Here is a 27,403-nt window from a genome sequence, read left to right as displayed (position 1 = left end):
TAATCAACAAACAGATGATGATGTATTATTATAGGTAAGATCAGACTTTATTGATCCCTCCCTGGGAGGAAATTGACAAGCTTAAAATTAGCTTCACTTTTATCAGCTGCAACATTAAAGTGATGCACACATTAATGCGTCAATAATTATAATACAATATATACCGATATTATTCTGAAATCATCCATTCTGCGGAACAAGTATGCTACTTTTCCTTTTGTAGCCTATATTTTTATGCTAATGCTTTTGTATTTTCGCCTACAGAGTATTTCTATACAATGGTAGCTTATTTCTACTTTTAACTAAGTAAAACATTTGAGTAGGCTACTTCTTCCATCAGTGCTTGCTTATGTTGTGTGGAAATGTGCAAATTAATGAAGGCATTCATTTCAAAAAATGCTTTTTTGAATACCTTTATGATTTGTCAATACTTACGTGAAAAATAGAAAATTGAGTGGCATACATTGGGCATACAACCCCACTGTTGTTGTTTTCCAGATGGCCGCATGGCGGCAGTAAGAGTTGCAGCCTCTGATGCAGCTTTACTCTTCTTCGGTAAATCTTACATGACGTGTTTCCGCTTCCGCTCTCAGCGTGCATTAAGCTAAGTTAGCATACATGTATTGATTATTTTATTTATGTGGTGTTTTGTTTGTAGAAAAACCCCCCCCACAAATTAATAATTTTACATGGCTACGGAGGGATGTACATATCCATTAAGTGTCCTTACCGGGAACTCGTGAGCGACAACTAAACAACACCAGATTTGTCACGTTTGCTGGAGTTAGCTAGCTCGCAGCCTGCAGCTACTTCTGCCATAACAACAACGTTTGTTTGAGCTTTTTCAAAAGCGGTAAGTGAAGTTGATTCGGCACTTTTGTAGCAAAAGTAAGACTTAGATTGCAAAACATTGTAAAAGACTCGATATAGTCACACATCATGCAGGGAGACCGTTACAGGACGATTCAATGCAGCTACCCCCCCTCTCATGTATGTAAATTGGAAGGAAAATAAATTAGGACGACCTCACAATATAGCTAGTCCAGAAAAACACCTCTTTTATTCTACTGCTCCTACTACTATTTATTGCTATGACCCTCAATGGTAACTGGTTACTTTTTGGCATGTTCATATCTTGAATTACAACATATTGTTAACTAGTTATATTTATGACACGTACCGGTAACCTGTTTACATTTCTGGCATTCTGGCTACACTAGTGCGGTGCCCGTTGAAAATGTGCCTGTTTGAAACGGGCCGATTGCTTGGCCTGTGGTATTGCTGCTTGTAGAATTCTTCAAAACCAAATTGTACCCCAAAATTACTTACAGAAGGACACCAAACCCCTGCAACTCCACTGTAAAGCATATACTACTGACTTACAGTGTAGACTACGTCTACTTCAGAGGCAGACATTGTACTACTGTATTTACCTGACAGAGAACGCTGCAGATTTAAAATGTAATTAGAAAATATCACAATGACAATGTGGAGTAATCAGACATTAGCGTCATGGACTCATGGCAGTGTGCTACCCACTAGGGGTGGGGGGAAAAAATCGATACAGCATAGTATCACAATATTTTCCGTGGCAATACTGTATCGATACACAGATGCCGAGTATCGATTTATTATTATATATGTGTTGGTCAGTTTGTCTGCTTGACAATCACATTTTGCAGCAACAAAATTGAAGTGAGATGAACAAACAGAGAAATGTATCTTTTTAGATAAAACAGATGTTGACAAAATTTCCTTTTGGGGACATATTTTGAAATTGAGAAAAATTTGAGTAGAAGAATATTGCAATATGTTCAAAATCGCAATAATATCGTATTGTGACATAAGTATCATGGTGATATCGTATCGTGAGACCTCTGGAGATTCCCACCCCTACCCAGCCCGTTATGAGACCTAATCAGCACATCTGCGTTCATCAACCACCAGAACCGGACCATTTGTGTCACATCCTGAGAGAGTGCTACTTTGCACATTTTTGCACATCTGAGGTGTATGCATAGACAGTATATAAGAATGGACCAACAGATCCCGTTGCTCTGGACGGAGACCATTGAAGGCTATTAGAAGCACTTTTCCGGTGATCGCTAGCTTTACTGCGCAGCCTCCAACTGAGAGAGACAACGTAAATGTGACGTGAGCAACGTGTCTGAGAGCGTAGGTATATGTAAGGAGATAACATGGGCACAGGCTCATTATTGCTAACTAAAATGCTAGTTAATATCAGTAATTAAACCTAAACAGCTCATGTAAGTCAAAACTGCCTGCAAGCTTCTCCTGTACTATATGGTAATTCCTCTACTATGTGACACGATCTTTAGCCTATTTTTACAAAAATGTCTGCTACGGAGCCGTGACGTGCAAGGTAACTGAGCCTTTTATACATTGTCGTGTTTGGACGTCATTCCTTAATTTCAATTAATTTAATTTATTAATTTTTAATCTTTTAACTTGCTGGGTTGTAGATTTTGGAGTAATGTCTTGCACCAAGATAATGATGAATGAAAACACCTTTGGATGTTTGGTTGTAGCCAGAAGTTTCTGTAACAACACGGCTTACAGCTACACACATGCATTAAGGACATTTTGTTGTACTCCCTTAACAGGCACCATGGCTAATCTAGAGCAGTGGGTGAATGACCGTCTCCATGACATCCTCGGGTTGAGTGACAGATATGTGTCTCAATTCATGATCGGCACTGCACGGAAAGCGTCGAGTCCTCAAGACTTTGTGACTCGTCTCGAGCAGACGGGCACGATTGACATCGAACCGAGTGTGGTTGCCTTTGCGCAGGAGCTGTTTGACAAGGTAAATTCAATCGTGCTACCTTGTGTGGACTAAACATTAGACATGAACTTCAAATGAATTCAACAGTACAGTAGTTTCCTGCATTTTCAGTATGGGACATTTTGGTGGGTATGAAACCCCTGACAATCTTTTACCTCTGCGTGTTATAGATTCCTCGCAAGCAGGTTGTTGAGAAACCAGCCCGTGCAATGGAACGAGAAGCCATTGAAATGGACAGGAAGAATCGCACGTACACATTACTGGAGGACAGCGACAGTGATGGAGACACTGTGATAGAGAAGCAGAAAGGGAAAAAGAAAAGCAAGGACAAAGACAGAGGAAACCGGAGGAAGCACATCAGACAGAAGAAAGAGAGTGAGTCGTCAAGTGAGGACGAAGCATCTAAAAGGTAATCCAGATATTTTGTGCTGATTTTATTATGCTTGTTTGGTTTTCCTTTATAATTTGTTTCATATTGTTCCATGGAATAGCATGTGTTTTTGTATAGTGCTAGTAGTAGAACAGGAAAGGTGGTCTCGTAGCATTAACATAACAGTTAGTGCTTAATGATTAATATTTAGTTTCTAATATCAGGGGCAGTTCAGGCCAAGGGGAGCACAAGTCTCTCAATAAAGAAGATGAAGAGGAAGAGTGGGAGAAGGAAGAGCGAGAGCGGCAGCATGACATTGAAGAAAGAGATGCATTTGCCGAGCGAGTGAAGCAGAAAGACAAAGACAAGACCCGCAACATAACAGAGAGGACTGACAAAAAGGTGGGAAACAAAGATTACACACATTTGTTCAAAGATGATCCACTATGTCATGCTGGTAAATACCTTTGCCTTTTGTTTGTTGCTCCAGGCTTATGAGGAAGCTCAGAAGAGGCTGAAGATGGCTGAAGATGATCAGAAGAACATGGTATATATAGTTTTACGAGTGCCTGGATGCATATTGTTTATATATATATATATATATATATATATATATATATATATATGAACAGAATATCTATCACATGAAGACTTCCTAAATACTGTGCCCCTCGGCGATAAAAGAAATTGTGTTTTTGGGCAATAAAGACAGTAAATTCAGTTGCCAGAATTCTAACTTGTACTGAAGTTGCTGATCCCTCATCCTTCTCTAGTTGCCAGAGTTGAGGAAGCGCTCTCGTTGGGATTATCTAAAGAAGAGAGAGGCAGAGAAGCTGGAGGACCTGGAGGCAGAGATCAAAGACGATGAGTACCTTTTCCATACAGATGAGCTGACCGAGAAGGAGAGAAAGGAGTTGGAATACAAACGCACCCTTCGTGACCTGGCTAAAGATTACAAAAAGGCTGGTGCCAAGGAACAGGAGGAGAGGAAGAACAGATACTATATGCCAGAAGAGAAGAGAAGCAAGGTAGGAACGAGGGATGTCACATACTGACACAGTGTGCAGAAACGGTCACCCACTAACGTGTGCATTGGTTCAATTGTTGAACTCTTTCCATCCGTCCCTCTCCCCGGTGACCAGGAGATGCCGCAGAGGGACCTGGAGCTGGAGGAAACTCCCATGGAGCTGGGAGGAGAGCAAGGCCGCTGGGAGGAGGAGAGGCTGAAGACGGCCTCCCTCAGCTTCGGCGCCAAGAGGGAGCGAGAGCAAGGGATGAGGCAGGAGCAGGAGAAGTACCAGCTGATCCTAGAGGAGGAAGAGATGATCGACTTTGTCAGCACTGCCATGACCATGAAGGGAACTCGGACGGAAGAGGTGGGTTGATTTTGTACTTTCTACTTCTTCGTTATTATTTAGGTAACGATTTTCATTTCATTTTCCCAGTGATGAAAACTGATGAAAACACTTGGGCTGGTGTTTTGTCTTGTTCTTCTTGCCACAGTTTTCAGTCTGCAGTCGAACAGTATCTATCATTCAGAATGGAAATGCAGTTTTCTCTTGAGAACCTGAATCTACCTGCAATTGAGAATGAAGGTCTTGGGACGTACAACTGCTAAATATACGCTGCTCTTATACGGGAACTCAAGATGAGTCAGCGTTGATTGTAGTTGAAGACTACAAGTTTGAAAATTATGGTGGGGAGTTAGAAAGATGTCGGACCTCTGTAGCCCGCTCCTCATCTCTGCTTGAGGCTAGCGGCTACTTTAGCAGCTACTAGCATAGCAAACCCCAATCTCTAAAAAAAATTGTCTACCATGGAGTTGCATTGTGTGTAATGTAGGTGCCAGTTGGATTAGGCTGCATTGATTTTTATCATTTGTTTGTGCTAAATCGGTGGAGTACTGTTTTTCAAGGCTCTGCCCAGAAGTCTGTATTATTGCAGTGATGTGCAGGAGCAAAGGCAGCACCATGACAACAATATTTATGTAGCAATAACAAAAGGTGTAGCTTTGATGTGATTGAAATTTAGTGTAAAGATTTTTTTCAGCATTGAAGAAAATCCATATGACTGAGAGGGCAACTAGAAAAAGAAAGTATAGAAAAAGTATAATCCCTGCAACAGCCAGTGTGTCCATATGCCTTGTCAACGTCTCCTAGAGCATGGAAAAAAACTCCTTCTTGCTTACTTATTGCATATTATTGTGAAAAAGATAATGCCAGTGAACAGTAGCAATCCTTTTCCTCTGACCCTGTTGTGTTCAGGAGCAGGAGGCCCTGGCTGTGTCCCAGGCGGAGCTGAAGAAACAGTCCATGCAGGAGGTTCGACGCAGTCTGCCCATCTTCCCCTACAGAGAGGACCTGCTAGCTGCCATCCACGAGCACCAGATCCTGGTCATTGAGGGGGAGACGGGCTCGGGAAAGACCACCCAGATCCCGCAGTACCTCCTGGAAGACGTGAGCGAAGAAGCTAATAATAATAATAATAATAGTATCATATACTCGCATATTAAACATGTTACTTATAGAACAGTGACCAGTATACATAACAAAAGTCCACTCAAAGGCGACTGAATTTGCAGCAAGTCAGAGTGACTGCACAGTAAAGAGGATAGTCAAAGTCTGAAAACTCTCCCTCAGGGCTACACACAAGGAGGCATGAAGATCGGATGTACACAGCCTCGCAGAGTGGCAGCCATGTCGGTGGCAAGCAGAGTGGCACAGGAAATGAGCGTCAAGCTTGGGAATGAGGTGAGCGTGGCACATAATACTTGCTGATCCTATTTCTCTTTTACACACTTTTATTAATTCTAGACGAGCAAAAAGGATGACAGTTTAAATCTGTACAGCAATGAAGACTGTATTACACTATAATCAATGTTTTGTGTACTGCTGTTGTGTAATGTTTTATATCACATTTCTATTTTCTAGCATTGTTTATGCTAGTATTGTTGACTGTTTCTTGAATCCGTGTTTTCACATTAACTGTATTGCTTCATCCAGGTGGGTTATAGTATTCGTTTTGAGGACTGCACATCAGAGAGAACAGTGCTCAAGTACATGACAGACGGCATGCTGCTCCGAGAGTTTCTCACCGAGCCCGACCTGGCCAGCTACAGGTAATGCAACTAACTAGTCCTCACTGGGTTGCTCTTTAACCTGTACAGAAAATTAAGTTACTATGCTGTTAATTCACAGGTAAAAGATTGCTTTTGTTTACGTTTTCATCTGGGTGTTAAGTTTTGCAGACAGATATTCATTACATTTTCTTTTAAAATTTGTGGTTTTCGACATTTTTGTGTTCCTGATCACTTTCTTCTTTCAATTTGGGCCAAGTGTCTTGGAATTATCGGGCACTGTATTTATTTTATTAACACTTACCTTCCACTGCCTGACATCCCAATTTCCTCATGTTAGAGCTGGGCAATATATCGATATTATATCGATATCGTGATATGAGACTAGATATCGTCTTAGATTTTGGATATCGTAACATTGTAATATGGCATAAGTGTTGTCTTTTCCTGGTTTTAAAGGCTGCATTACAGTAAAGTGATGTCATTTTCTGAACTTACCAGACTGTTGTAGCTGTTCTATTATTTGCCTTTTCCCCACTTAGTCATTATATCCACATAACTGATGATTATTTATCTAAAATCAAAGTGTGAAAATATTTTGTTAAAGCACCAATAGTCAAAACTACAATATCGTTGCGGTATCGATATCGAGGTATTTGGTCAAAAATATCGTGATATTTGATTTTCTCCATATCGTCCAGCCATACCTCATGTCATTTGTTGCCCATAAACTTCCCACATTTCCTCTCTGCAGTTTTAGATTTTTTTAATGAACGTGTTCATATACATTTATTGAACACTTGTAGGTATTCATGTATGTGCTCAATCCTCCCATCTCCCTCTCTCTCCCTCCAGTGTGATCATCATAGATGAAGCCCACGAGCGAACACTCCACACAGACATCCTCTTTGGTCTGATCAAAGACATCGCCAGATTCAGATCAGACCTGAAGGTGCTGGTGGCCAGCGCCACTCTGGACACCGAGCGCTTCTCCTGCTTCTTTGACGACGCACCAGTCTTCAGGATCCCTGGCAGGAGGTTCCCCGTCGATATCTTCTACACTAAAGTAAGAACTAGCATAATGTTCAAATGCTGAATATAGTGCATATTACACTTTTTAAATAATTGGTGAATTCATGCTGCTTGATGGAACCGTGATATAAAAACACTGTCTGTGATGTCTGTTTTTTCCTGCCTACTTCAAAAGAAAACATTACTCCCAAACAATTTTTTGGGGCTTTTCCGCCTTTAATTTTGACAGAACAACTAGGTGAGAAAGGGGGGAGAGACAGGGGGAAGACATGCAGGAAATCGTCACAGGTCGCATTCGAACCCTGGACTTCTGTGTCGAGGCATAAACCTCTCAGTATATGTGCGCCTGCTCTACCCACTGGACCAACCCGGCCACCTCTCCCAATTTTTATGGAAATTCGTAGTTTTACAAAAAACAATGAACGATAAAGAAAAACAGGTTGTTGTGAGTAAAGACATCATCCTTGAGCCAGAGAAGGGTATACAGCCTTTTTGTGTGGGTCACCAAACCCATACAATTTTGAAGAGAAAGAAAGACCAAATGTTTAAAGTATTGTCAAGATTCTCAGTCAGTCGGTCAAATGATTCTAGACAACCTCTGCTGCCAAAAATCAAACTGTCCTGTTAATGTATGTTGTGTATTCAAGGCTCCAGAGGCCGACTACCTGGAAGCCTGCGTGGTGTCGGTGCTACAGATCCACGTCACCCAGTCTCCTGGAGACATTCTAGTCTTCCTCACTGGACAGGTATTGTTTATATCGAGCATGGGATTCTTCACGACTTTTGTCAAAGGTTTGGACACAATTGTAATAGGAGATTGGTCGTGGTGGTTTCCTTCACCTTATTTTGTTAGTAATATCTGCATATGTTCTGTCAACTTTGGACAAAATAATTGCAAGATATACTTATTCAGCTCACAATTTCTTAGCCTGTATGTTGGAGACAGATAAGAATCATTGTTTACCTCTTTATCACCTTAAAGAAGAAGTAGTTAACTACAACTACTACAAACTTGTAACTACAATGTTGTCTGAAGATGCTTTGACTCCAGACCTGTTTGGTTCAGTTCAGATTGTTCAGGCTGATGTGAAAGTTGCCATCAAGACTGAATAGGAAATGCAGTTACAATAGAGGTGATTTCCACTCGTGCCCTACTCTGTGTATTTAGTCCTCATTAAACGTAGTGTCTGTTACAGGGGAACAGAAATCATGAACTTGAAAGCGCTTACTGATTTTCACTTCACTTTAAATCTGACTGCCTTTTAAAATAATCTGTAATGTACCTACTGTAGATATAAAGTCCAAAATTTGTTTAATTAATGCCTAGGCTGTAAGTGGGAGGTTTGACCGCTCACACAGTTGAAATCATCATCATGAAGTTTCTTGTGAATAAATATGAGAGGAATATAATATGGAAACGCAGGTTTATAAAGAGTTTCTTTTAACAAAACGCATAAACAGCTGGACCCAAACTTACATTGTTCTTTGCCAAATTACACTTTATTCAGTGGTATAAAGAAGTACATTTTACTCAAGTACAGCTTTTAGGTAGTTTGCTTCAGTTTACGCTACCTTATACTTTTACACTCTTACATTTATTTGAACTTTTGTCACTACTTTGCAGATTCAGATTGTTCATACACAATAAAATCAACTAATAAATGATGATGTATTATTATAAATTACTGTAAGATACCAAATAACCAGTAGAAGTCAGCCCCACCTTTACCAGCTGCAACATTAAAGTGATGTTTACACATTAATGCACATGCAGTTAAATGATTCTGAAATGAGCCATTCTGCATTATGAGCTTTTACTTTTGATAAATAACATTTTGAATGCAGGACTTTTACTTGCAACAGAGTATTTTCACACTGTGGCAATATTACTTTCACTGAAGTAAAATAGCTTCTTCCACCACTGATATTCTAGAAAGAAATGACTTCTCAGAAGTCTCTCCCATAGTAAAAAAACAACAACAACATTTGACTTATTTGCACATGTTCGCTTTTGAGATGTAGGTACTACCTTTTTTATGTGAAAAGCGATCGTGTTGAACTGTTTTGGTCCATCCAAAATGCCATGCACGATGATGACAGGCTTGTACCCGTCAATGCAAACCCCTGTCAGCAGCAGCAGAAGCAGCGGCTGCAGCTGCAAAAGGAGTACCGGCGATTCTCGGATGATCTGCCGTTTCAGTAAAGTGCAACACCTGCTGTCAAGCGCTGAAATCCGGGGTCTATGTAGCACCAAAAGTATCCAATCAGTAGATCACCCGTCAGTCCTTTAGACTTGTTTACAGCTCTTGGTGGGTTTGTGAAAAGCCAGAGTGAACATGAGCTGCACCAGAACTAGAAGGTAACAGTGTATCATTGTTTTTCCTTGGTCCGGGCCAAATGAACCGAACTACAGGTGTGAAAGCAAACTAAGTTATCTTGTTTACTTCACCAGTATTCACTGAGGGGATGTCTCTACAAAGAGTACATACTTCTTATTATGTATCTCTGTGTGTCGGTGGACTCTTTAACTTCTTGTGTTTCTTGCAGGAGGAGATCGAAGCGTGTTGCGAACTGCTCCAGGAGAGATGCCGGCGGCTTGGATCTAAGATAGCAGAGCTGCTGGTTCTTCCCATCTACGCCAACCTTCCATCAGACATGCAGGCGAAGATCTTCAACCCTACTCCACCTGGAGCCCGTAAGGTGAGACGATGTCTTATTCCTGTGCAGAATACTTGGGGAAGCTGTTATTGTTTCCTAATACAATTGCCCTGGACGTATTAGGTCACTGTAGGATTATTATTTCAACTTGGCAGACACAAATGAAGACAATAGCTCTCTGCTATCTGTTGACTGTATCAGTTGTGTAAAAAGCCAGATTAAATGTCCATGGTTTTATTCACCAATAGAGGCTGCTGTCCTACAATGAGATTTGTTATAGAGACCCAGTTTTGATTGTTTTGATGTTTTATCCTTTTACCTTTGTTCCCATTGTTTAAAATCTGGAGTAAATCTTCCTTCTACTTTGTGTGAGCTGTGCTTACTTACTTTGTCTCTCCCTATCAACCGCAGGTGGTGGTCGCTACCAATATAGCAGAAACTTCACTGACCATAGATGGCATCATCTACGTCATTGACCCAGGTTTCTGCAAACAAAAGAGTTACAACGCTCGCACCGGCATGGAGTCACTCATTGTCACACCCTGTTCACGGGTAGCTACTCACTGTTTTTATTAGAGTTTAACAAGCAGGAGGTCAATGTTAAAGTGAGGGTGTAGTGTAGTGACACACATGTTTTTAAAAGTCACCCACTCAGGCTTGTATTCTATGTCTGCATTGTTCTCTGTATTATTGGTTTCTTACCATTTTGCCAACTCCTGCTGTGTTTCTGTTTCACTCTCAGGCTTCGGCCAATCAGAGAGCAGGCCGTGCAGGCAGAGTGGCTGCTGGGAAATGTTTCAGGCTTTACACAGCCTGGGCCTTTAAACATGAGATGGAAGAATCGACTGTACCCGAGATTCAGAGGACCAACTTGGGAAATGTAGTCCTGCTGCTAAAGAGTCTAGGTGCGGGGCCGAAGTGCTCTTGGATGGGATATAATGCCTAGTAAAATGATGGTGTGGTATAATTTTTTGGCTGTGCAATAAGCTAATACTTTTTGCTTGTAGGCATCAATGACCTCATTCACTTTGACTTCATGGACCCACCTCCTCATGAGACTCTGGTCTTGGCGCTGGAGCAGCTCTATGCTCTGGGAGCACTCAACCACCTGGGAGAGCTCACCAAGGTACAAATGCAGGGCCTGTGTTTAGCAAAGATCCAATTACACTTATTAGCAGCTATAATAAATATTTATATAATAACAATGTATCAAATGGTAATGTGAAAGGGTTTGCTTGCAAGGTTATTGTATTTAATTAAAACTAAAACTAGGTGTCAAACATTTTAGTTAACTGAAATAAACATAACTAGTCTGGGGGAAAAAATTAAAATACTGGAACAATACTATGTACTTAGAAAATAACTAAAATAGAATAAAAATATACAGGAAATGTCAACATTTTTGATAGTAAGTCACAAAGTGCTCTGTTGGTATTGTGATACCTATTATAAACTTCTTAAAGCGTGCTTCTGACAAATACCCCCATATTCTAAACAAAATAAAAAATGATACTGGAACTAACAAAAACTATACTAAACCTTTTTCGTTCACTCTCGCAGCTCTGTTATTCAGCTGCAGTAGGAAACTATTTACAGTGAAAAATCTCTAAAACCCCACGGTACACTTCCTGTTCAGCACTAAACGTCAGACAGACAAAGGTAGCGACTAGCGCACCTTTTGGAGCGTTTAGCAGCTAAAGAGCAAGATATTTCCGTCAGCCATTTTTTAGAGACAAAAATGGAGCTAAAAGAATGACTAAACACTAAATCCATTTTTTGAGTTAATAAATGATATGTCACTTTATTACGCTATCAGTTTATAGTTATTTTTTTTTATTTCTAACAACAGTTCCGTAAATTTGTCCTCTCGACCCCCAAATTCATTCAGTTGCCACAATTATTGCCCTATCAAGAATCTAGAACGTTTTTACATTCTTTACTTTAATCACATCTTTGACACGTGTAATCTATGTCCATCGTCACTCTCACTTGTCGTCTGCATATTTGCATGTCTTACTGTAAGTAGTATTTGATGCTGTTTCCGGGGCCTCCAGCACTCAAGAGTCACTTCCTTGATAAAAAAGTGCTGACACATGAGATGACTCACTCACAACCTAAAGCTTTTATTTCCAATCTCGTCTTGTTAATCAGTGATTATCAAGGATGTTTTTCATCATTGGTGTCTACTGTTTTACAGGTTATTGTAATAAATGAAGATGAAGCATTTCATTGGTTGAACGTCTTTAAGTGTTTGCTCTTGTTTGTCGGTTGTTCAGCTGGGTCGCAGGATGGCTGAGCTACCCGTGGACCCCATGTTGAGCAAGATGATCCTGGCCTCCGAGCAGTAAGTCTCCAGTCTGATAAAACCATAAGTCCCCACTACTGTAATATTAAGTACAAGATGTATTAAATCAATTACATACATTGGTTTTCTTACACATCTCTTCCAGGCTTGTTATTGTCCAGTTCTTGATTGGGCAGCAGGACTTTGGGGTTGTGGAAGTTACAACAAGAGTGAAGCTATTCATATGCTCCAAATTTTGCAATAAGATTTGTTTTGCTAGGTTATGGATGAGGTTATATATATATATGGACGATCACAGACAAGCCAAAATAATATTTAAATGGGATAGACAGAATAGCAATTCTTCAAGCAGGAGAAAATTGATAATGTATCTCCCAGGGGAGGATTTGATTTACAAGGTTAAACATGACATCTGAGATCTGGAGTCGATCCCAGCTTTGTACCTATTGTGAAATAAAAATGGAGCTCAGATTTTAACTGGTATACTTCCTCTTTATACTGACACGGGTTGGTACATTGCTTTGGAAGAAGAAATTTGAATATTATTTTGTTTGGTACAGCCCCTTGTATTGTTACCTTTGTGACCATTTGTTACATTATATAAAAAGATACAAGCCGGCTGCTGGAGTGGGTTGCTGGAAATGAACCTCGCACATCTTAAATACTGTAGTTTTTTGAAAAAGAGACTTGAGTGAATGCATGGGAGTTCAAGAAGGAAATGTTGTATAAGTAAGATGATAACTATTGTTTTTGCCTTCTCTGTATATACCTCTCTGCATTTTTATATACTTTTATTTCTATTTTTTGCTTCCTTCCAGGTACAAGTGTTCGGAGGAAGTGTTGACAATTGCGGCCATGCTGTCGGTGAACAACTCTATTTTCTACCGGCCCAAAGACAAAGTGGTGCACGCCGACAACGCCAGGATGAACTTTGTGGTGCCAGGGGGAGACCACCTGGTGCTGCTCAACGTGTACACACAGGTATAAACGCAGCTGGGGAACAGCAGTTGGAGCTGAAGATCAGTAACCAATTTAGTAGGCACAACTGTTCAGTATAATACCGTCCAAAAAAACCTGTGTATAATGTGTAACTGTCAGAGGTTTTCTTTCAGCTCTACATAAACCTCTGAGGCCAACGTTAGTGATGGTGTTAATTGCTGTGTTCCTGTTGTGAATTGCTGTAGTGTTCATGATTTGTGTCTGACAGCTTAACACTTTTTTTTTTAGGTTGTCTTACCTAATATGCAAATATTTGATGTATGCACAGTTGTTAGTTTTTAGACTTTAGAGTTTAGATGGCTCTATAGTAAACAACAACATTTAAACAATTGTAGGACATGCTAACATTTGTCAATTAGCACTTTACTCAAACTACACCCGAGGCAGATGGGAAAGTCATTAGTTTTGCAGGTATTAGGTCTTAAAAGTATTGGAAAAATTTCAATTTTGATCCGATGATTGCACTTGATGAAAAGTCAGGGAATTATCAAAGTCATTACCATTAATGGGGAATAGGAATCTAACAAATTTCGTGGTAATCCATCCAATAGTTGGCGAGACATTTCACACAAAACCACAAATGTCAACCTGCTGATGGCGCTAGAGGAAAAGTCAGCAGCTCTCCAAAGTCAGTAGGGTTAATCATCTAGGTAGGATGCAGGAATATGTTTTTTGCTCTTGTTATACATCTCGCAAACCCTCCGATTTATTTTGGGAACAATTGTTTCAGTCCTGAGCTATTCCTAACTAGAACCCAGATGTTGTGCTAACTGCAGTCATGATGTCTTTCTCGCTCAGTGGTTGGAGAGTGGTTACTCCACACAGTGGTGCTACGAGAACTTCATCCAGTTCCGCTCCATGAGAAGAGCCCGGGACGTCCGGGACCAGCTGGAGGGTCTGATGGATCGTATTGAGGTGGAGGTGGTCAGCTCCCAGGGAGACAGCTTACCCATTCGCAAGGTCAGTGATACTGAGAAGGTTCCTCAGTTTTAGCACATGTTCCCTAAAAAAAAATCGATATCAACGTTGGTTCCTGATATTAATAAAGGGTGATATTATACTCTGCTGTGGCTGTGTGTGAACATTGAATAAAAGCAACAAAGAGCAAACCTGTGGCACACAAACCTGTGGCACGCAAGACCCACTTAAAAATTCAAAAACATGGTGAAGATGATGCCTTTTCTAAAAAGACATTTGCTTCTTTTATGCCGCCACGCTGTGGTTAGCCACAGTCGGAGGCATTAAGTTTTTGGGTTGTCCAAGGAAAAGGGCCGCAGGTCAGAATCAGATCTGTGGCTGCTGCGGCAAGGACTGAGCCTCACATGGAGCCCAGGTGCCCCTCCCCCACCCATATTTATCCTGTCGATCACAAGCTCGCTTCTCTTACTTTTTAGGGTTAGCTCCGCTAACTAGAATGGGGATTAAATTATGTAATCGTACAACTTTCCAAATGTTATCGGACCAAATGGATTTAATTCTGAGAGGAAAACGAGTCATTTCGCAGGGGTTGTGATGCTACAATTTTTTTGTACAGAGTTTAGTTTAATCGCCCCTAGGAATCCCGTGACGGACACAGGAGTTGTAATTCCACTGTTTGGCTGCTGTGTCAAATTGGCTTCAAAGCCCAGCACACTTCCTGGGTGTCTGGTCTCTCCTCTGCTAATTTTGACAACATTCGATACAAATATCTCATAGGATAAATGACATTTTGTATCCCAAAGGTCAACTTCACTGTGACATAATGTTCTGCAAAAACACTTTCCTGGCCATTATTCAACGCCAAAACTCAGGAACAGAAGGGGGGACATTTGGTTGGATACTGAATTGGTGACTCTAACCTTGAAACTGTGGTTATTGTTTAGATCTTCTGAGCTGCCGGGTGAAGTGTGTGTGTGTGTGTGTGTGTGTGTGTGTGTGTGTGTGTGTGTGTGTGTGTGTGTGTGTGTGTGTGTGTGTGTGTGTGTGTGTGTGTGTGTGTGTGTGTGTGTGTGTGTGTGTGTGTGTGTGTGTGTGTGTGTGTGTGTGTGTGTGTGTGTGTGTGTGTGTGTGTTCTAGTTTGTTGTACTGTAGTAGACTCCACCTCAGGCTTAACACTGGCTCAAAACTTAAATAACTTAAGATGAGTGACAAGTGTTTAAAAGTTGACCCAGTGGAGGGAAGGACTATTAATACACAAAAGACCTAAAGCTGCTTACTTTAGCTTTAACCGGCTTCTGTCAGCATGATAATTTTTTTGGGGAATATTCTGTTCCCTCAAATTGAATAGCATCTTGTAATCTGCATGTCTCCATAACGACATGAATGGTCACCGTCAGCTATAGCCCCTGTTTTTGCTTAAGAACACTTTGCGGTCGGGTGATTCCCGTCACAAGAGAGTATACTAAGTATACTATGTAATGTGAAACAAAGTAGCATGTTAGAGTAAAACATCACTGAACAGATGCTGTGTTCTAGCCTTCTCATATCACGGTCTGCGTGTGTTGTGAACGCTCCCCTAAACCACTTGAGATAAGAAAGGGTGTTTGTTTTATTGGGTTACACCTTTTTCCAAGACATGCTGCCTTTGCCTGTGTCAAAAATCCTGCAGCCAAAAAGCCAAAAGCAAATTCTATAGTTATTTAGTAGCATTGTCCTTGTCTTAAGCAAGGGGGAGGTGACGTCTGAGTGCTTACATGTAAAATAAGGAAAGTGTATTAGTCATTTGACATGTTTATGGTATTTTAATGATGAGAAAGTTACTACTGGATTGAAAACTAAAACTAGTTCTTAGCTAGAAGTGAGTAAAAACAGGGAATTATAATAATTTAAATGGTAATATTTATAACAAATTTTACATTTTTTAAAATTTCATGTAATGCAGCATTTAATTGTCACACCAGCTATAAGAAAAGCACTGACTGATAACTGGTGACAGAAAAAAAAGTAATTTCTTTTTATTGTTGCTTGCCAATGAAAACCATGTAGCTCCGAATTTTGTGAAAAATGTGTTGCCACAAAGCTGAAAACAATTTTTTCTTCGTGCATGAAAAAAACAGACATGTTGGAGATGCATGGTTTTCACAGGACATCGACAATATGCTCTACCTAATCTCGCTTTGCCAGACCTTCCTCCACAGCGCTGTGAAGGAGGGTCTGGCTAGTCCACACAGCATTCTGGGGTGGGAGGATAACGAGCTCTGGTTTATTGGCATTTCTTTAAACCAATCACAATTGTCTTGGGCAAAATAGCCTCGGGAAGGAACTTATTTTGGTGGAACATGTGTATGTTTTAGTCATGCAACAGAAAACTCAGATTGGACAGATAGTCTAGCTAGCTGTCTGGATTTATCCTGCAGAGTTCTGAGGAGCAGTTAACCATAGTCCTCATAAATCCACTAGAGTTTAAAATTCCAACACATAGAAAGCGTAACGTAACGGAAATCTGGCCGAAAAGAGTCACCTCCAGCGGAATTTTTGCCGGCAACGGAGCAATCCCGGAAGTGGAACGTCATGGATATAGACTATGCTGTACCTAATAGACTAAAGAAGCGAATTTCAGCATGTTTGCATTTATGCATTGCTTTTTGATTGTTAAATATCTCAAAACTGACCTGTGCTATTGTGTTATTACATATAAACCATGCATTTACAATTAGACTGTAGGAATCAGCTGTTGATAAACCCCTTTCTTGTCCCTCTCCAAGGCGGTGACGGCAGGATATTTCTATCACACGGCGCGACTGAGCAAAGGCGGCTACAAGACAGTGAAGCACCAGCAGACGGTCTACGTCCACCCCAACAGCTCTCTGTTCGAGGAGCAGCCCCGCTGGCTCATCTACCACGAGCTGGTCTTCACCACCAAGGAGTTCATGAGACAGGTCTGTTTGCTCAGGTTGTCATACTGAAATACTCGCCTAAATCGTCCCCAAATATTTGCAGTTTCGAGATGATAAGGTAGTAGTTGTAGTCTGATTTCCAGAAGCTTATCTGCCAATGTGAAAGACAATCATTAAACACAGAAAAGACTATTATTTAAAATGTCAACAACATAGTCACACCTTTCATTGATTTCCTTATAAAGGCTCCACAGAATAACTGCTTGTGGGAATGAGACAGCACATTCATGAGGAAGTGTGAGAAGAGTTCCCATACGATATCCAACTGCTTTTATATCCACATGTTGATTAATATCTCTCCCTCCTGCATGCAGGTTATTGAGATAGACAGCGGCTGGCTGCTTGAAGTGGCTCCTCACTACTACAAGAGCAAAGAGCTGGAGGACAGCAGCAGCAAGAAGATGCCCCGCAAGCAAGGAAAAACAAAAGAGGAGCTGGGCTGAAGAAAAGACCGTTGCTCAGGGGACAGATGGTGAAAATAAAAAGTGCTGGGGAACACTCCCTTCCTCTCTCAGGGCAGGTTAAAAGTAGAAAAATGCCTTTTGATTGTATAAAAATAAAGAGGAAAAGTGTGGAAAATGTAGTTGCAGCTACATGGTTCTAGCCTGTCTTCACATGTTTGTCTTCAATTGTTTTCTGCTGTAGCCTGATATGACATTTTGGATCAAATTCATCTGCATAGCCTGAACACAGACTCGAAAGACGGGACCAGTGAGAAGTGGGTGAAAAACTCACTGACTGGTTTAATCTTGAACCAGCCACTTCAACTTCAACAACGAAACATTAATGCACTTGGAGTTTCCTGCATTACAACAGCAGTACTGACTCACTGGGTGTGTTCTTTAACTCCTTAAAGAACAAGACTGTTGATTTGTTTTCTAGGTGCTACGGAACTACCACCAGACTCTTTGTTGACATTTTTTTTTTTTTTTTGTGTATTTGTGAAAGCAGCACACTGTTAAAGTGTGCACATTACTGAGGAGCCTCTATGAAGCTGAAAAGACAAATTTCTACAGCAATAAAGTTTTACATCCACTTGTTTTTGTCAGTTGGTTTGCAGCTAAGTAATTAGCCATCACAACAGTATTTACAACCTTTCAAGATTCAACCCTTTATTTCATTAGGCCCCTATCATCTTCTTGTCATGCTGGTAAAGTTGTACAACAAAGGGACTGGGTTTGTTATTTAAAGATATTTTACTAAATCAATGGGGGTACATAAAAAGCATCAAATTCTCTTTAAACATATTTATAAGTCTGGAATACCACCAGTGTGTTAATTCTAAACTTTAAAGCCAATCCAAAGTGTTACTCCATATGTATCCTTCTTAAGAATTCAGGGTCCCTCGTACAGCAGCATCTTTTTGTTCCAGTAAGAGTGACGCAGCAGTCCGTTTGAGGAAGAGCTGCTTTTCAACAAAGCAAACAACACCGTTCTGTTTTCTTTTTTTTAATGCCGTTCATATTGAAATCAGCTCTGACCTTAACATGCATTCTATTGTCATGAGATGTTCTCTCAGTCGGTGTCATCCCCGTCATTCAAAAAACTCAGATTAAAAGGGAGTAACTGGGACCGTGCAGTGGTGACAGTTAATGTTAGGCAGCTGTTCTTGTTAGGGTGTTAACCCCACTAAGTGTTAAAAGAGCAGTGGAGGTACGACAGGTATGATGATGAGTGTTGACAGTACTGAATCCTTGCTATGCAGTGATATTTTCCCCACAGTCACTGCAGTTGTTTTCTAGATTCATATCACACATAAAGCCCGTAGGGCAAAATAAATATGCATGTGGCTCTCTTACATATCTGATATTGAATGCTTGGTTAAACTAATGGCTGAGAAATATTTGTTTGATCATAAGTTTGAATCTTAAGTTGAATTGACTAATAAGAAAATGCAGCTGTAATCACATGCAGAGCTGCCTTAAAGGAACGCTGGAATATCAGTAGTATATGGGTTCTGATGTGTGTGGTTATCTAGGCTTTGACCTGCTTATGCACATGCAACACACTGAGACAATAAAAAAAACACTGGCTCACTACAGCTGGTCCAACTGGTCTGACGAGAAAAGAAAAAGGAGGAGGAAGCGACGAGGAGGAGGGTTCACAGGAGGAAATGCTGTGGTACAGTTAGAAAACAAGAAATGACAGGAAAGCTACAAACCGAAGAGGAGAACAGAGAGACCAGAGTTAAATTGTTAAGTTTGTTGATGCTTATTTTTACTATACTGACACACCAAACATTTATTTCACTTGTGAGATCATCTCTGACGACGTTATCCGACATTCAATCTACCTCAGCAGGTCAGTGTGTGTGTGTGCATAGAAATAATGTCAAGTTAATTCATTTCTTGTACTTTGTCATAGGAGAGTTTTTCTCTGCTGCTCCTAACCGGCAATCTTACTTTGTTTGAAAGCTTCTCAATCCTTTATGAACAGAAAATGGTACACTTGTCACTAAACCTAAACTTGTTGCAAATATCAAAATGCTTTTCTACAATGTGAAGGACATCGGCTGCTAAAATGTCAATTGTGTGCCTCCTTCAGGGTAAAAGCTCTGAGTTAATGACTGACTTTGTAAGATGAGCGGGTATGAGGGAATGTTTGCTATGACATTTCAAAACAATAAAGCCACGTCACAGACCATTTGCTTAGTTTTATTTTACAGGTTTCAACCCACTAAGGCCGCAGGATCATAAAGATCCCCATTTACTTAAATCTATTTAAAACACTCCCAATTTAGCAGTTCTCATGTTTTCTGATGGTTTCTGTGCAGGAAAGCCTTTTAAACAAATACAGCAACTCATTATCAGGGCAAAAGCCCTGCATGCATGTTGAATAAATGAAATGAAAAAAATCAACAGGTAGCATTTCAATGCAATAGAGATTGATAGCAAAAGATTGGGCATTAATGCTTCATCATCATGAAACAGCAATGGTGACTGTTTATGTAAATGCAGTCTGTTTCCTGTTCTGCTGATTTCTGTGAGCCAGTAAACTTATCTCAGCTTTAATTTTCCACAGCTCCAGTTGGGAAACAGAATTAGATTCCAGCCGGCACTCTACCTCTAACATCATCCCTCCAACATGAGCGATGACGAGGAGAGACACAGCCATGGAGCCAGGCAGGCCCCCAACGTCAAACCCACACTCAACCAGACAGAGAGCAACAGCAAGGGCGACACGTGGAAGACGGTTAGGCCTACTAAAGTGAGGAGGTCGAGGAGTACCGACTCGGAGAGGGGGGAAAGAGGCAGGAGGAGAGAACGAGACAGCAGGTACCAGGGTGAGGGGAGGCAGCGGGGGAGGAGTGAGGAGGCCCGGAGGAAGGTGAAACCCCCTGAAGATGATGTGCAGGACACTGAGTGCGCTGTGTGTTTCTGCACATACGATAACATCTTCAAGACCCCAAAGCTGCTGGCGTGCGGGCACACTTTCTGTCTGGAGTGCCTCGCTCGCATCAACGTGACCTCTCCTGAGCTCAAGACCCTGTGCTGCCCCGTATGCCGTGAGCTGACCGAGCTCCCCCACGGCCAGGACCTGCCCCGGCTGGGCAACAATGAGTACATCATAAGCAAACTCCCAGCAGACATGCAGAGGGCACTGTCCATCCGCTTCCAGCGTGGCAAGGGCAAACTGTTCCTAAAGAACCCTCCTCCCAGCAGCCTGATCAGGTCTCACATCCTCACCCTGCCTAAAAAGAGACACGGTGGCCCGGTGACAGCAGGTGGTGACCTCCACTTGAACACCATGGAGCAGGGAATAGCCCCGACCACTGTGGTGAACGTAGGCAGGCCTCCAAACAGGGTCAGAGGTCGCATGCGCAGGTTGTTCCGCTCGGACCGGTGCTACTACATCGTGGTGGGGTCCATCATCACCGTCACTGTGGCACTCATGCTGGTGGGGATTCTGGCCTTTGTGATCATACCGAATGTGATTGGACGAAGTCCACCAACAACAACATCACCACAGGGTTCAGGATTAAGACCCTGAAGGGGTCACGGGTGGACAGGCTGTAAAGATGAGATTTAAGGGGAGAAAGAGAATATGACTCCTTCTGATTCTCAGTGATCATTTTGCCTGCTTTTGTTCTACTGGTGAAGGAAAACTTAAGCACTGGAACACATTCAGGCCAGGCCAATTCAGTGAAGCGAAGGAATGAAGGAAAACAAGGGCACCGACATTTCTTTTAAACGGACACACCAACTCAAAGTTGCACGTGGGAAATAAACAGGGAGAACAGGGCAAACCTGCACGTTTTTTTTTTTTTTTTTTTTTGCTCTTTTCTGAAAATTATTTGTAATTAATGTGAAAGCCAAATATAGCCTACTATATATATTTTTTTTAAAGTGTCCATAACGATCGATAAGCTGTAAATGTTGAATTGCACTAAACATTGAATTGTAAAGACTTGAGTATGGTTTAATTGCAACAGGCTGATTTCCATAAGCAGTTTAAGGTTTCTAGCTCCTACAACTTTTCTTCATAGAACAATTCATGAATAGCCAAAGATGAGTTACAGGCTATATACAGTAAGTATTTTCTTTTTCCACTTAAAGAAGGGATTTTATTCCTCATAAGTAAAGCATTTTCTTGAGACTGAAAGCATATGGTTCAGTATTTCCAAAATATATGGTAACAACTTTATTCCTATAAACATTTTTTTTTGTTCTTCTTCTCTGTGTGTACAGTATAGTGGAGGGTTTTCTGTCCATTTTCATGACACTTGTCCCAAGTAAAAACAGATTTGTTAGCGAATTTCAGCATCCAAGTAAAAACAGATTTGTTACATGTCTTCTTCTACACACTTGTGGTGTAAACAGACTAGTTAACAGTGTGGTTCGAATTCTTAATGTATACTCAGCTGCTGTTCTTGGTTGCTTAGGCTGACAAACCTGTTTGACAGCATGAGTGTCTTTATCTTCATGGCATTGTTTCTGACTTACTCAGTGGTGTTAGCTGTTTACAGTTTTGACAATGAGATGAGTGAAGTATGTAATATGCCATCCAACTCTTTGGTGTGGAGCTTACAAAACATGTGACAAACAAATCAGTCAACAACAAACTGCAGGAATGACATAAGCAAAAATTTGTTTGTCAAATTTAAGTCTGTTTTTCCTGCAGTCCTTTAGCTATTGGCTACACCTGAGTGACACTTTTAAAAGCAAGTTATAAATAAATAGCAGGATACATTTTGCATTGGCAAAGTGTATGGTAAAGTAATGTGCTTATATATTCCAATAACTGGTAAACAGTCTGTAAAACCGACAAAGACTGTAAACATATTACACTTGCATGCCTGCCCCAAAGACAGGCAACAATATTCAGGTACTTGCACTTTACTTCAGTGTTTCCATTTTATGCCACTTTACTTGTACTTTTTCCCACAGCATTTATCTGACAGTTGCTTTGGAAATTAAGATTTGACATAAAAAGCATATGATCAGCAACAATTTAGATCCTTTACTTAAGTAAACGTACCAATACCACGATATAAAAGTACTTCATTCAAAGTGCTGCATTCGTACAAGTATCATACGTTATTGTACTAAGTAAAAGTACTTGTTCCACAGAAAAATGGTGCCTGTGACTGATATATTATTATATGTTTCATTATTAGATTGTTAACGTTGATGCATCAATGCATAAGAAGCCTTTTACTGATGTAGCTGGTCCAGGTGCAGCTAGTTTTAATTACATACTTTTAGGTACAAACGGTTGGAACTGCTAACAACTCGTGCACATCTGAATCATAATTCACTTCTGATAACGTTTTAGGCGATAAATAAACTGTTTAGATTTCAAATATAGGCATTCTTGCGAAAATTGATGCCGAATTGACAATTTGCTTCAAAGTTTTCGAAGTTGAGAAGTGAGAGCCAAAGGCCCCAACCAGACACTGCTTTGTGTTGAAACCACTGGTTTAATTGTAATAATTATCATAATACAATATTTCCCATAGTATAAAATATTGTGGAAGACCTACAAGTAAAAGTACTGGATTCAGGTGCATCATATTTTATAAGCTGGAATGTTCCTACATTTACTCAAGTACACCTACTGTGTTTTGAGCCTACTTGTTGTACTTGACTTGTGTACCCCCCCCCCCCCGTTGCCTAAAGACACACCCACCTGAGACCCCCTCCCGGACTATCGAGGCAAATATGGTCGGGTTCACCACCAGAGCAGAAAGACCACCCTCCTCTAATCCACTCCTTACGCAAATAAACCTTCATTCGTTATGTGAGTGCTTGGATAGAGGTTTAACATTAGGAATCTAGAAAGAGAAAGTCCTGAAAAAGGAAGCTGCCTCTGCTGGATATTATCGACCACCATGGCTTCCACACCCTCCACCTCTGCCTTGTCTGCTGTTCTCCGGTGTCGGGGAAATATCTGGACCAGGAATCCGCCGACGAAGCGGCCTGCCACCTCGGCGTACAGCCTCGGTCTGACCGGCGGCTCGCCAGCTGAGCGCACCCGGTCAAACCAGGCGTCAGCGTGGGAGCCTTCTCTCCAAGGAGACCGTGCACTGGTGGGAAGAGTATATAAATCACCCCGGGTGGTTGTCAAAATGTTGAGAGAAAAAGATTCCAATGAAATGAATACATTGTGTCACCCAAAACGTTCGCAATCCGCAGGGGACATGCACTCATCTGGTGTCCAAAACGCGTTGGTGCGTCAGCAGGCAAGCAGACTGACTTCTAACCTGCCTGGATTAGACACGTCCATCCATCCATCCATCCATCTTCGTCCGCTTATCCGGGTTCCCGCTAGGGATAAAATCCAGCAGGGGACCCCAAACTTCCCCGAGCAACATTAACCAGCTCCGAATCCCGAGTAGGCCAGGTTGGAGATTAATCCCTCCACCTAGTCCTGGGTCTTCCCCAGGCCTCCTCCCAGCTATTTTAGGGAGGCTCCTTACCAGATGCCCGAACCACCTCAACTGGCTCCTTTCGACGCAAGCGGCTCTACTCCGAGCTCCTCACGGATGACTGAGCTTCTCACCCTATCTCTAAGGGAGACGCCAGCCACCCTCCTGAGGAAACCCATTTCGCCGCTTGTACCCCCCCAGCCTTCCCCCATAGGTGAGGGTAGGAACGAAAACTGACCGGTAGATCGAGAGCTTTGCCTTCTGGCTCAGACACACCCACAAAACCCCAAGGTACTTGAACTCCTTCACTTGGGGTAAGGACTCATTCCCTCCTGGAGAAGGCATTCCATCGGTTTCCTGCTGAGAACCATGGCCTCCGATATGATCCTCATCCCAACCGCTTCACACTCGGTTCATCCAGTGAGTGCTGAAGGTCGCAGGCAGATGCCAACCACATCATCTGCAAAGAGCAGCGATGAGATCCCCAGCCCACCAAACTGCAACCCCCCCCACCCGGACTACGCCTCGATATCCTGTCCATAAATATTACAAACAGGAATCCAGGCCAACCCTCACCTGAAACGAGTCCGACTTACTACCGAGAACCCGGACACAGCTCTCACTTTGGTCATACAGAGATTGGATGGCCCTGCTAGAGATAGCACCTCCCACAGTATCTCCCGGGGACCCGTTTAAAACACATGTAGACCGGTTGGGCAGGCTCCCTCCAGGATCCTAGAAGAAGAGAAAGTCCTGAAAATTGTTCCTCCTCAACCCGAGGTTCGACTATCGGCCGAACCTTTCTTGCTGGATATTATCGGTCCCCCTTTTTAAAAAGAGGAACCACCACCCCAGTCTGCCACCCTTTGGCCAGACTTCTGTTGAAGAGGCGTGTCAACCAGGACAACCCCTCCACACCCAGAGCCTTGAGCATTTCTGGACGGATCTCATCAATCCCCGGGCTTTGCCACTGTGTAGTTGTTTGACTACATCAGTGACTTCCGCCTGGGAAATCGACGACAATCCCCGTTATCCTCCAGCTCTGCCTCTAACATAGAGGGCGTATTAGTCGGATTCAGGAGTTCCTCAAAGTGCTCCCCTCCACCACCGCCCTATTACCTCCTCAGTGGAGGGGTGTCCCATCCTTATGTACTTGACAGTTTTCCAGAAACCTTTGGTGCCGACGAAAGTCCTTCCTGCTTCAAACCTCGGCCCGTGCAGCCTCTTTCACGGTCTGACCGGCGGAGTCCTCGCATATCCCGAAGGACTGAGCGCCCTGACCACTGGTGTCCACCACGGTCAAACCAGGCGTCAGCTTCAGCAATGGAAACTTTGAACATTGTCCACTTTCAATCCCCCAGCCCACAAGGGATGCACCGTGCACTGGTGGGAAGACGTTCCCAATTTATATAAGAGTCTTCCCCACCCCCTGACCCAACTCACCACCAGATGGTGATCGGTTGACAGCTCTGCCCCTCTCTTCACCCGAAAGTGTCCCATACGGCCTCAGATCAGATGAAACGAAATGAAATGATCATTGACCTGTTGAGGGTGCTCTGGTACCAGGTACAAAAAGATCCCTATCCAACATGGTGTTCAATCCAACAACAAACAACCACTCTGGTTTAATACATTGTGAACAATGGAGTCCCCCACTGAGCCCCATGCAGGACTCCAGTCAAGGTCTCCAAGAAGGCCGAAAAAAACAACAGTTCGCAATCCGCAGGGGGGCATATCCCTCATCCAACCCCTGGAGTGTGGTTCCAGAAAACGCGTTGGTGCCCCACCAGATCTAACCGGTGCGCCTCCACCTCCCGCACCAGTTCCGGCTCCTTCCAGAGAGGTGACGCCCCACGTCCCCAGAGCCAGCGCCTGCCGCCCGGGTCTGGTCCGTCGAGGCCCCTGACCTTCACTGCCACCCATGTGGCATCGCACCCGACCCCAACGGTTCCTCCCACAGCCCATGGGCTGGAGATGGGAGCCAACGGCTGTGCCCGGCCGAGACACGTGCTCTCAAATAATTCGAAAGATTAATTACAAAACATGTTATGCTACACACATCTGTAAAATAATATTTGTTCAGGAAATGAGTGAATTCCCAGTTTTGAACGTTCTCATAACGTCTCCATGTGTGATGGAGAATGCAAGACAAATACCGTCTTTCGTGTTAACTGGCTGGTCAACCCTGAAGAGTAGCTGCGTGTCTTTGACTGCTCTGGTGTCAGAATTTATGTTTTTGAAGCTGGCGGTGTTGTGGAGGTCCAGCAGCAGCCCTGATGATGCGCTACAGCATCAAAACATGAAAAGCAATGCCCTGCAGGTGAGCGCGGAGACTTTATGTAGTACTTTTAAAATAAGAACAAATCAATAATGCTACTATATTAGTTACTATATCATTGTATACGTGCTCTTTCAGGCCAATGGACAAATCCACAGTCCCACTGGCATCACCTCCTCCAAGGACAACTCCGGCTCTGGACAAATGATCCCAGAGGACAGACCTGACTGAGAGTCCAAAGCCTCAGCACCAAAAATACACACTGTGATCTAACCTTATTTATTGACTTTTACTTGGCTTTCAAAATGCCCCAAAGCACATTTGGACTTTGGACTTTTTAACCCAGTGATACAACAACTGGTTGTTTTTAGAGCAGTTTGTTTTTTGCTTTAAGGAAAAGTAAGACATTCTGTGACAAGAAATACCTGAGAAACATCACTCATATGCATTGTTTAGTACATTAGGCCTCCTGGTGGAGAGGTAAAATAATGGCAGTGCATTTTATTTTCGAGGTTACCCTGTAGCTGAACAAAATCTTATTTTGCAAACATGGACTGGAGTAAAAGTAGGCATATTACCTCTCAGAATATGGAAATATTGAAATTCAAGTTTAAGTAAAAACTAAATGTGGAGGAATAATTGAAAGATTTGTACTTATTATTTTCTCTTGTGTTTTGAAGATGTTTGCTTGATTTTTCACTCTGAAATATATATTTGGATAAAAAATATAGATCCCTACAAATGTCCAAGATCACTTCCAGCTGTTTTAACAATGTCCTGTAAAGTATGAAAGTCCTGTCAGAAGAAGTAATTCAGATCTTTTACTTTAGTAAAAATAGAAGTATAACAATGCCTTTTATTTCCACACAGCGTTATAACTACTTTTACTTAAACAATCTGAGTGCTTCTTCCACCACTAAATATCCTGCTATACTGGCCAGCCGTTAGCTTAGCTTAGCATAAAGACTGGAAACAAGGTCAAACAGCTATAGCTCATCTGGCTCTGTCCGAAGATAAGATCCACCTACCAGCACCTCTAAAGCTCATTAATTAACATGTTTTATTTAATTTGTTTACGTAATAGGCTATGTGTGCTACACAATTCTACAATTCACCATTTAAGGCCCAACTAGTTG

At 42.0% G+C, this 27,403-nt stretch overlaps 3 protein-coding genes across 3 annotated transcripts; all 3 read left to right on the top strand.

The window, feature by feature from the left end:
• Window positions 1–504: 504 nt before the first annotated feature.
• On the top strand, window positions 505–18,156 carry dhx16 (DEAH (Asp-Glu-Ala-His) box polypeptide 16). Its single transcript, XM_028580831.1, has 21 exons — window positions 505–853; window positions 2,625–2,827; window positions 2,977–3,215; window positions 3,401–3,578; window positions 3,667–3,723; window positions 3,950–4,204; window positions 4,319–4,552; window positions 5,441–5,632; window positions 5,816–5,926; window positions 6,179–6,294; window positions 7,108–7,318; window positions 7,932–8,030; window positions 9,832–9,984; window positions 10,354–10,494; window positions 10,685–10,847; window positions 10,950–11,068; window positions 12,219–12,286; window positions 13,066–13,228; window positions 14,045–14,206; window positions 16,930–17,103; window positions 17,436–18,156. Exons 2-21 carry the CDS (start codon window positions 2,630–2,632, stop codon window positions 17,562–17,564), a joined length of 3,162 nt encoding a protein of 1,053 aa, XP_028436632.1. The 5' UTR covers window positions 505–853; window positions 2,625–2,629; the 3' UTR covers window positions 17,565–18,156.
• A 1,131-nt stretch (window positions 18,157–19,287) lies between these two features.
• On the top strand, window positions 19,288–21,164 carry rnf183 (ring finger protein 183). The gene is made up of 2 exons (XM_028581589.1): window positions 19,288–19,422; window positions 20,143–21,164. The coding sequence occupies exon 2, from the start codon at window positions 20,206–20,208 to the stop codon at window positions 21,109–21,111; it is 906 nt and encodes a 301-aa protein (XP_028437390.1). The 5' UTR covers window positions 19,288–19,422; window positions 20,143–20,205; the 3' UTR covers window positions 21,112–21,164.
• Window positions 21,165–23,269: 2,105 nt separating this feature from the next.
• LOC114557728 (uncharacterized) lies at window positions 23,270–27,001 on the top strand. Its single transcript, XM_028581360.1, has 3 exons — window positions 23,270–23,835; window positions 25,991–26,309; window positions 26,406–27,001. The coding sequence occupies exons 1-3, from the start codon at window positions 23,453–23,455 to the stop codon at window positions 26,496–26,498; spliced, it is 795 nt and encodes a 264-aa protein (XP_028437161.1). The 5' UTR covers window positions 23,270–23,452; the 3' UTR covers window positions 26,499–27,001.
• Window positions 27,002–27,403: the final 402 nt, after the last annotated feature.

The sequence above is a fragment of the Perca flavescens genome, chromosome 6, assembly GCF_004354835.1.
Source record: "Perca flavescens isolate YP-PL-M2 chromosome 6, PFLA_1.0, whole genome shotgun sequence".
Lineage (NCBI taxonomy): Eukaryota > Metazoa > Chordata > Actinopteri > Perciformes > Percidae > Perca > Perca flavescens.
This window is presented reverse-complemented; position numbering and strand designations above follow the sequence as displayed.